General features: G+C 34.7%; 1 protein-coding gene across 1 annotated transcript; it reads left to right on the top strand.

Annotated features, from left to right (window-relative positions):
• The first annotated feature begins 457 nt into the window (after window positions 1-457).
• scel (sciellin) lies at window positions 458-10224 on the top strand. Its single transcript, XM_078262287.1, has 24 exons — window positions 458-575; window positions 1875-1906; window positions 2795-2867; window positions 3189-3251; window positions 3397-3468; window positions 3560-3592; window positions 4107-4142; window positions 4321-4383; window positions 4469-4537; window positions 5337-5405; window positions 5512-5565; window positions 6337-6405; window positions 6508-6561; window positions 6656-6697; window positions 6791-6865; window positions 6954-7016; window positions 7113-7163; window positions 8062-8130; window positions 8219-8269; window positions 8370-8432; window positions 8530-8601; window positions 8995-9103; window positions 9589-9691; window positions 9816-10224. The coding sequence occupies exons 2-24, from the start codon at window positions 1888-1890 to the stop codon at window positions 9830-9832; spliced, it is 1389 nt and encodes a 462-aa protein (XP_078118413.1). The 5' UTR covers window positions 458-575; window positions 1875-1887; the 3' UTR covers window positions 9833-10224.
• The last annotated feature ends 766 nt before the right edge of the window (window positions 10225-10990 follow it).

The raw sequence follows: 10990 nt of genomic DNA, 5'->3' as shown, positions 1-10990 counted from the left end.
GACTGTGAAGGTGTAAATTCTTTATTTATCAGACCTGAGTGAGTGATAATCAATCACATAACCTGAGACTGAAAATCAAGTTGAAACCCCCTTTCCTTTCAGTACTTTTATTAGCATACATGTGTAAAAAGCTAAGGCCACTGTCAGCCAAGTATTGTATTAAAGTAAAATCATGTAAAAATACAATTTCAGTGAAATTTAATCTGTCAGTTCCTTTAATTTATGCATTAAAAACAGTGATAATTCCATTTATTTAAAGGCTATAGAAGGTCAAAAAAGCATAACTCCCACACACCCACATTGCAGTTCTGCTTCCTTGACAGCTGAAGTTGAATTGCAGGTCCTTCCGCACTCCACCCAATTCCTCCACCCAGAGAGAGAGAGAGAGAGTATTCTTTGATTGTTGTCTGAAGACACACCCTTGGGTGGCCTTGGAATCTCCTCCCTTAAGGTTAAAAGCAGATGGAATGGCAAGGGTGTGATTGCAAACTGTAATAGACAGGTGGAAAGACCTGAGCTATTAACTATTAGCTATTGACTAAACTGTCAAACAAGTTGCAGAGGCGTCTGTAAAGGTACGTACTCCTTCTCTTTCTGAATACTTTGTCAGTTTCCTGATTACCCTTATATTTTTGTATAATGATATTTTAGTTGAAAGACTGTGTGCTTGGAAAAAAAAACTGTAATGCTTTTAAGTGTGATACGGAGTTCTTTAAGATGGTGCAATGGTCCTGGATAAATAGAAACACAATCATATTGTAAATTATGTAATGATGTACTATTACTTACTTTTTGAGTGACTTTACTTTGAGGAAGGAATATTGGGGTTTTACTGATATTGGGGATACATCAAACACACATACGCACACAGGATTTCATGTCTAAGCTTGCTGTTAACTCTTATGCTTAACATGAACCTTTTACCTGAATACTGATGGTGCTTAGCAAACATAAATGATAAGCACTGTTTGATGTGTTTAGTTGAAACAACATGCCTTGATAGAGTTTTCGCTAAACTAAATTACGATCATGATATTACTGTATGTAATTTTAAAAAAAATCTGTAGAAATACAAATGATAACTGATTTCAGAACCAGTGTGTTATTGGACAGTACATTTGGATTACGACTGTGTAATCCTCAAATTTAGTTTTAGAGTTACTTTTCTTTTTAGTTTATAAATCTCAACAGTTCAGAAAGTTTAAAGACACATTCTGTTTTAGCCTCAAGACATTTGTTACTGCCAACTACTTCACACAAGCCAAAATAATATAGACAAACCCAACACTAAACACAGTGTTTTTGGATTAATGGCACCCATCACACAGTAGATTGTGCGACAAATGTTCCAATTCCAGTTACAGTATAACTACCTTCACAGCTGTAGATATCTGCCGTAAGGTTCCTGATATGGAAGGCTTGTGCTGGAGCGTGCATGTAGTCGCAAGGGCAAGGTCATTATAATGAATAGCTAATGGCATGTCACTGGTACACCCCTCTGTTTTGCTGACATTATTGTGTTTGCAGAAGGTGTGTTATGGAGGGTGTGTGTGACTTGTGCAGATCAAGACAAACCAGTTTAGGGCTTGATGATTGTGTATAGGGTTGAGCCGAACTTTAGTTGATATGTGTTAGGCACAGTGACAAACTTAGCATGATATGCTCACAAAAGCAACCTGATGAGAAAGTGTCTAAGAGGAGAAAAATGACAGAAATATACTGTAGATGAAAGCATTGATTCATAAATGCATGTAGTGGTCTCAGATGAAATGCCATGCATTGTATATGAAAGGTCTCACAGTACCACCTAGTGGCTAATGTACTGTGTCGTTTCATTATGTAATGATTTTCGTCTTGCTCTTTCAAACTTACAGGTGAAGTAACAAAATGAGCAAGTATTCTTCCAGTAAGTATTGAGAAATATCACATTCACATTTTTATCTCTAATTCTTATTTCACATTTTATTCTAATCATTATTATTTATTGCACATTAGTCTTTTAGCACAGCCTAAAAAGAATGCCACCCTGCATTACACTGTACATATTGTTTGGGCATGTGACAAATACAATCTTTTGATTTTTGAATATGTGCAACAGTTGCATGATGTCATATCAATCAATCATTTAAACTTTTATAGCAGCTTTCATACAGGTTAGTGCAAGTCAAAGTGCCTTATAGATGACTGAACACGCTGATAATAAGACAAAATCTAAACAGTAAAACAATTTGAGATTAATGTACAGGAGAAATAGAAATGATGAAAAATGAAATAACAAAACAAATAAAATGTATTAAAAAAACAACATATTCTTGAGACTGTGCTGAAAAGGCCTGTGTACAACGAAGACAAAAACATTAAAATAAGAGTATACATCTGAATTAGAAAAAGAAATGTAAAGGAATAAAATTCAAGGAAAAAATATATAGAATAAAATTATTAAAATCCTGAAATGTATTTTTGGCCATGCGATTGTTCAGTACATAGTCTAAAATGTAAAATGTATGTGTCACAGTAACAGTAACATTTTGTAGACGCTCAGGCACAAATATACAAATGAACAATTATAAAACAGTATTAAATCATAACTGTTCAAAAATGCATTCATTCAGCTTTTCTCATTTTCCACAAACATTGAGCTAATTCTTGTAGCAAAGACACATGCCAGTGAGTCATATCTAATAGGCTCTATTGTGTTCAATTAAGTCAAGTCTTTACCAGGCTCAAAATGTGTGTAACTGCTTTGAAAATGTGAGCTGGAGACACTCAAGTTTTCCTTGTCTTGTGTATACAGCGGTCAAGAGCACCTCTCTCCTGAAAGACAACAGCTGGATCAAAAAATTGGACGATGAGGATGAAAACATTGAGTAAGTCGTGCAAACATAATGGCTGAAACACAGACGCAATGTTCCACACTGGAAACACACACATACACCTAGGAACTACATTTCGTTGCTATGTACTTGTGACATGTGCAATGACAATAAAGTTGAATTTAATTGAAATGAATTGAAATGACATTTTAGAAGTGCTGGGTGTGACTTGTAGTTCATATCTTAGTTTACCTTCATCTTTAAAAAAAAAAGAAAAAAAAAAGGGTCCTTCTACATTCCTTTTGCAGAATACAGTGTTGAGTCATCTTTGGTAGTATGAGTGAATTCATTTGTGATCCTTTTTTCCTCCTTCAGCCACGACCCAAACTTTGGCAAATCTGTTCTAGGCCAGCACCAAACTGATGGAACTCCTGCAGGGTAAAATAAACATTTCAACTTTTACTCAAATAAAGGACAAATAATGGGAAACTATAATTTACAGTGGCGACTGGGAGTAATGTAAATTATAGTTTGAGTCATTAATCAAATTGACCTAATATAATTGATTGTCCTTTGCTCATAGTTCAGAGGGTGAAGAAATAAAAACCACCAGAACTACAAGCAGTTCAACATCTGTGCAGGCTCTCTCCAAGAGGTCTCATTTTATAAACATCATGTTAGCAGTTATTTCTTTTTTTAAATACTTGAATGAGCAGAAGCTTTGATTGTGATTTCTGTCATTGCAGATTCAGCGGAAGTCAGGATGAGCTGAGGAGCAGGTTGGTACAGTATTTACAGTATTTTTCCTGTGCAGATACACAATACAACACTGTAGCACTGTTAACTTGTGCTCCAGTCCTTCATCCAAGTCAAGGCACTTTCAGTAGGCTGCTTTAACCAGAACTGTTGCTAAATAATGCTTCTCTTTTTGTAGCAGCACCCTCCCTTCCAGCAAGACTTCATCCTCTTACACCAAAAAGTAGATTTTGCCTTACCTTTCACCTTACAGTTTACCTTAAACTGTAAATTTACCAAAGTATTTAAACAGTATTTTTGCTGCTCAGACACATTGTGCAGCATTGTAACACTGTTAATTTGTGCTCCTTTGTCCAAGTCAAGGCACTTTCAGTAACTTTAACCAGAACTGTAGCTAAATAATGCTTCTCTTTTAGCAGCAAGCTCCCTTCCAGCAAGACTTCATCATTTATCATTTACATAATAATACAACTAATGATACATTATCTAACTATTTTTTAAACTAAATCATCTGAATAATCTGCCTCTTTGTTGCAGCACATACTCAACCCTGAAGTCAGATTCTCCCAGAAGGTATGTAAATGCAAAAATTCAATAGAGAACAATAAATTTAATGTGTCATTTTGTATTTATTTATCGTCAAAACAGCACCACAACCACAACAAATAGTTGCAACAAAACAAAAAGGAAAAATATAACTCCTGAGCATTTTTGTAAATTTGTTCTTAAAGTTATTTTTCTTCTATTTTAGCACCAGAACCACCTCGGTCTCCAAGGACGGCACAACCACTGAGACCACCACCACCAGTCTTAGGTGGAGAACATTAGAGCATTAATATGTATCACCTTATCACACATTGAGTCTGTGTCAGTTTAAAGACAACTGAGTTCTCTTGCAGATCCCCTGTGATAAAAGGTTCCACCAAGACTGAGACGTTCACTGAGCGGGTCAAGTCTTCAAGCAAGGGGTAAAAATATACTATATTAATCAGTGGTGGAAGAAGAACAGTATACCCATACTTTACTTAAGTAAAAGTACCAGTAGGCAACAATGGAAAAATACTCCATTAAAAAAACAAGTCTTGCATTCAGAATTCATTCAAAATCCTACTGTAAGTATTTAAAGTACCCGTTCTGCAGGAAAATAGCCCTGCGTGTTATATTATTATATTATAGGCTATCACAGTGCCAGTGGTGAAAAGTGACATTCAAGTACTAAACAATTTTGAGGCACTTGTACTTTACTTAAATATTTTCATTTTATGTTACTTTATACTTCTACTCCACTACATGTTTGATTAGTTTATAAAATGTGATGCACGGTTATTGGTAAACTACCCAACTGTACACAAATGTGAAAAAAAATGATAGTGAAATATAGGATAATTTGTATTTTCTAAATTCTGGGAACCACTGGTTTAATCTTCAACATTATATTGTGTTTTGTTAACCAATCCAATGTTTTCATGTAAAATATTAATCTGAGAAGTAACTAAAGCTGTCAGATCAATGTAATGGAGTAAAAAGTACAATAGTTTTTACACTGAAATGTAGAGGAGTTGAAGTATAAAGTAGTAGTACTTGAGTGAATGTACCTGAACAACTTTTTTACACGGGCCACTACTCACCTACCAGAACAACCAAAGTGACTGAGAATGTTACCAGCAATAGATATAGAGTAGATATCCAACATTATAAAAAAGTATTGAATCACAGTACAATTTAAATCTATACATCACTTACAACTTAACCTGTATTTCTGTGCAGTGCGGAGGACAAACTTTACAACACACTCATCCCCTCGTCGATCAAGGGTGATTTGTCATCCAGGGACAGGTGATATTTTTATTCATTAAACCTAGAAAATAAATTACATTGATCATGTTGCCATGCAATCAGTAATTATATACTGTAATAAGGTATGTTTTCTTCTTTACATCAGAAAAACTGTCTCCACGACTGAGATTGTGACAGTAAAAAGCAGTACTGACACTAGGTGAGTTTCATCCCATAGTGTGTACAATGCAGGGGAGGCTGCGTAATATCTTGGTGAAATTATATTCAAGATAGCCAGATGAAAATACTCAAATGTGTATTAGTATGCTGCTGAAAATAAACCCCAACAAATGCACTATTTATGCACTATTTACTACTGTTTGAGTAATGTCTACAATGTCCAACTGATTAAGGAAATTGTTGCGCTTTTTAAACAAATGAAATTAAATCAATATTTACATTTTCAATAGGAAGCAATGGGCTTGGGGCTAAGTGCCACAGACAGGGTAGAGAAGTCACAAAGTACTTGGTTTCATGGGATTTGTTGAAAAGTGAAATATAAACTAATGTTCGTCTTATCCTTTAAAACTTTGACTTCAATAAGGTTTTAATCCTCTACTGTAATGTCACTGAGCCCTTAATGAATTTTCATCTCTATCTCTAGAGACATGTAGGCTAATTAGAGGTGTGTGACTGGTGTGTGAATGTATAATGTGGTTTTGCAAAGCTTGCATGGTGCCCCCTACAGTGTATCTCTGTGCCTTAGAGCCAGGATAACAATAGATATAACAATCAGTTTTTTTTAGTAATAGTATATTATATATTATATATATTATTTCTTTTTTCCACTAAAGGGAGACTATGTAACTTTTGAAAGAACAGATAACAGACTATTCGTCTTAGAAAAGTTGAATTCATACGCAATAAAAAGTACCCTTACAATTAATCAACAAAAATCTACACTTGCAATTTACACTGTATTTCTGTGCAGTGCGGAGGACAAGCTTTACGACACACTCATCCCCTCATCGATCAAGGGTGATTTCTCACCCATAGACAGGTGATATTTTCATTCATCAAACCTAAAAATGAATTATATTCGTAATAATGACAAGAAATCAATAATTATATACTGCAATAAGGTATATTTTCTTCTTCACAGCAAAACAACTGTCTCCAGTACTAAGACTGTGACAGTCAAAAGCAGCACTGATGGGTAAGTTACTGCAGACTAACGTTTACACAGTAACCCTGACATTAATTACCAGACAGATACAAAATATTTTGTCTTGTTCTTTTTGTTTTTCCAGAAATGGTGTTAAAACTACAACCACGACAAAGACTTCCTCTGCGTAAGATAAACCTTCATCAATCTTTTTGTTGTTGAATAAATATACTTTTGCACTCATAATCGCCATATATTTACAATATTTTTGTCTTTACAGGGCTGAGGATGACCTGTATGACACCCTCCTGCCGAAATCCATTACATCTGCATCTAATCCGTCTTCTTCTGTCAGGTGAGGCGTCTCAGTCAGTGAATAACCTTTCGAAAAACAACCTTTTTATCATCCTGTCATTGAAATAATCACATTGTCATTGTTTCAGCAGCAGCAACAACAGCAGCAGCATCACAAAGAGAGAGATCATCACAGTGGAGAGTAGCAAAGGGTGAGTACTGGATTTGAATAACTGAGATGGTGCAATGGTTCTTTGTATAATATAGTTATCCCAGTTTCTTCTGACATTGTCTTTTGTGTCATTTAGAGGAGAAACCCCAACTCTCTCATCTCCATCCTCCAAAAGCAAAACCACCAGGTAAACATGCTGACTAGTAGGGATGATGCCATCTGAAGAACATTGTCTATTTACAGAGACTAACAGTATGATTGTCTATAAACCAATCCAGATTAGGTGATAATGTGTTGTCAATGTCATATCCAAAATATAAGTTATTTAGATTTTAGCTACAGATTGTATAATGTACATAAAAATACTATTTAATGAAGATCATTTAATGAATGAAATCATTCATTTCATTTACAGTGACTGAAATAAAATCTTCCTTAAAGGCCAAGTTTAGTTAAATAGGCTACTTTAATCAAGTTTAGCTTAAAAAAGTATATGGAGACAAACAAAACCAAACAACAAACAATATTTCAATTATGTTGAACACAATTACATTTTAAAGGTCTATGGGAGGTTTATAGGAGAGGTCGAAAACTACGGGTTATAGTTAGGGTTAGGGTTAGGGCTATATTTTGTTTAATCTAAATGCTAAATGTAGTTAGCATTAAGGTTTTTCTGTGAGCAAATAAGCTAGCAGCATTCTGATGCTTTCCGGTTCTTTATGAAAAATGACATAATGTTTTCATGTGTGTCAGATATCATGATATTTGTATCTTTTACTCGTTTTTACACATCAACAACCATGACGCATGAGTCTAAAGCCATTCTAGCAGCTCTGTGATGCTGTACTTTGGCACAATTCACTTTGAGCTAAATGCTAACATCAGCATGCTAACAATAACATGCTCAGAATCACAAAGCTAACGTGCTGATGTTAAGCAGGTATAATGTTTGGCTTGTTCACTATCAAAATTTATTGTTAGCATGCTAACATTCGCTAATTAGCACAAAATACACCTGAGGCTGATGGGAATGTCATACATTTTACAAGTATTTATAACATTGTGTCTGCCTCTTCGACACACAGCTACAGCTCGTACACTAATGATCTTCCCTCCACCCGCACCACCTCCTACACCATTAGCACCCAGCCCAGGTAATCATTTGTCTATTATCAACATCTTGAAAATGTGTCTGCAGTCTTGCTTTATTATCCCTAATCTGTTCTGTATTTGCACACACAGTGACGACTACAGCGACCGTCAAAGCTACTCTTACTCCAGACCAGACTCCAGGTACATCATTATTTTTCTTCTTATTCTCTTTGTGTGTACAGACAGTAAGTAACATTCTAAATCTCACATGCCATATGTGGTTAATTTTGTCTTTGTATAGTTATGAGTACAGCAGTATCACCAGTCCCACTGTCTACACCTCACAATCATACAGGAGCAGCAGGTATTCAATTATATTAAATATGGCTGGGTTTGATATTGGTGGACATTATATGAGAGTAAAGAAAGACTCTCAAAACTGATCTGTGTTACTTTCACAGCAGGTCAGATGACATAGTAGATTCAATCTACCGTGAATCCTCAATGAAGAGTGTGTATGCAGCTCCTAAGAGGTAGGAATTTTCATGGCGATCCATCCAACAGTTGTTAAGACATTTAAATTAAAACCACAAATGTGCCTAAACTGCTCGTGGCGCCAGAGGTAAAGTCAGGAGATCACCACAGTTATTAGGATTCCTCGTCTGGGGACCATGAATGTTTGTACTGAATTTTGTGCCATTCCATTCAATAGTTATCATCAAATATAAACCTGCTGGTGGTGCTAAAAGAAAAAAAAAAAGGCTTTTTCCTAGAGGTTTCAACCCACATATACATTATGAAGCATGGGGGAAGATTAGTTTTTTGCCAAACTACTGTTTCCAAGGTCAATAATGAACTTATACATATATGATACAATACTTTTAAACATACTGTTTAAACATGTTATCAACTTCTGTCCCATACAGGGCTGTGCTTGAAAAAGACCTGTGCAGTTACTGCCGAAAACCCTTCTCTGGTGATGCAAAAATGGTCCTGGATGACATGAAGATCAACTGCCACGCTTCCTGCTTTAAAGTTAGTTTTCGATAAAAGTCAACAACAAGCACTGGTTGAAGACAAAGTATTTAGATGCTTTATATAAGTAAAAAGTAGCAATATCACACTGTAAAAATACTCCATTACTAAATACTCTACCATCATTCATTTGAATATTTACACCTGGGCTTTTCCTACGTTTTCTGTGAAATTCTTATTAGTATGTAGAGTTTGGGGTAATTCCCTGAATTGTTCCTTCCAACTTACGCCTGACATAGAAGCCTAATCAATTAGACTAATTAAAAACATCTGTGTGTTAATTTGCAAAGTAACAAGTTGTCAGATGTATTGGAGTTAGAGGCACAGTATTTTCCTTCTAAAATAGGGAATTTTAAATCAGCATAAAATGGAAATACTTAGGTGAATAATCCTTGAGTAAATGTACTTTACATTTAACACTGGCAACATGATGTGAACTGTGTGTATCTCTTTCCTCTGTCCTCATTTTGTTTATGTTTTGGCAGTGCGAGGTGTGTAACAGCAATCTTGGTAATATGAAAGCTGGGGACAGCATGTGGATCTACAAACGCATGGTACACTGTGAGAACTGCTTTGAGGTCACCAGAGGTAAAAAAATAAAAAATAAAAGAATGAACAAGAATGAGAAAGGTTTATATATATTTCTTTGCTGAAAATTGATTTAAAAAAACACCTTGAATAAACAGGTAATATTCTTATTTTTATTCCACAGAAAAATGGCGACGCTGAGTTTCTCCTACGCCTTCACTGGAGATCCACGTTATTACAGATAAAATGGAGATTGCTGTTTATCAATATGTTTTGGGTGACATGGGTTCTCCTGTACTTTTATTTTTACAAGCTGACAAAGCTTTATCTAGATGTTTTGACACATGACATATAATGAATATGAAGTTTTTAGTATCATGCACACACCATTGCAGCTAGCTGTAACTGTGGTGTTGACATCATGATATTTCTGTCTCTGTATTTACCCCTTTTTCAGAAATGTGATATAGCTCTTCTGATATTGTCTTTTAGTCTGTAGCCTTTAGGGGGACTCTTGTGTGTAACATAAAAGGAGATATTGCAATATTTAGGGCCGGGGGCTTTTTCTGTGTGCAATAAATGCAATCAATATATCTTTATCTTAATGTGTCAGTTCTTTTAGTTGCCCTGTTCTTTGTTCATGTCATTGTTTACTCTGTCATTATTTATACGTATGATGAATGGTGATCTGAGGTATGTTTTATTTCTCTTTATTGTCATGAAATGTACAATTTAAACTGCCATGTAATTAAATGGAATAAAGTAAATATAACAAACCATAAAATATTAAATATTTCTCAAATTGTACTAACTGAATTGAAATTCTACAGCATTGAATTGGTAATTACTTTATATTAAATAATGTATACTTATTGATATTTTAATAGATTGTTTTTAATTTAAGAGAATACATTTTTAATATTGTAAAAACTTGCTCCTGGGAGAAATTTACATTCTACAATTAAAAAAAACTACATGATAGGTGTTTAATAGTCTTATTCCAGTATTTTTAAGCAATATGTAAGTTATCTTTTGGAATTGGATGAATAGATATTTTTTTAAAGTCCAACTAGACTTTCTTGTTGGTGGTGTGGGGGATGTTTGGTGGGAAATAATGATTTAGGTGTGTCTGGCTATTTCATGTTAATAGTTTTTCAAATGATTATTTTTCATTATTGTAAAAAAAAAGAGAAAAGATTGCATACACTGTGATTCAGACTGTAGAGATACATAAATACAACGTAGAAAAGATTGCATACACTGTGATTCAGACTGTAGAGATACATAAATACAACGTGGAAAAGTAAAAAAAAAAAAAGTACATATAGGCCTTCTCTTAATTGCACTCCATTTGTGTCC

This window comes from Sander vitreus, chromosome 11 (assembly GCF_031162955.1).
Source record: "Sander vitreus isolate 19-12246 chromosome 11, sanVit1, whole genome shotgun sequence".
NCBI lineage: Eukaryota > Metazoa > Chordata > Actinopteri > Perciformes > Percidae > Sander > Sander vitreus.
The sequence above is the reverse complement of the archived record's forward strand: the minus strand, read 5'-3'. Positions and strand labels throughout refer to the sequence as shown.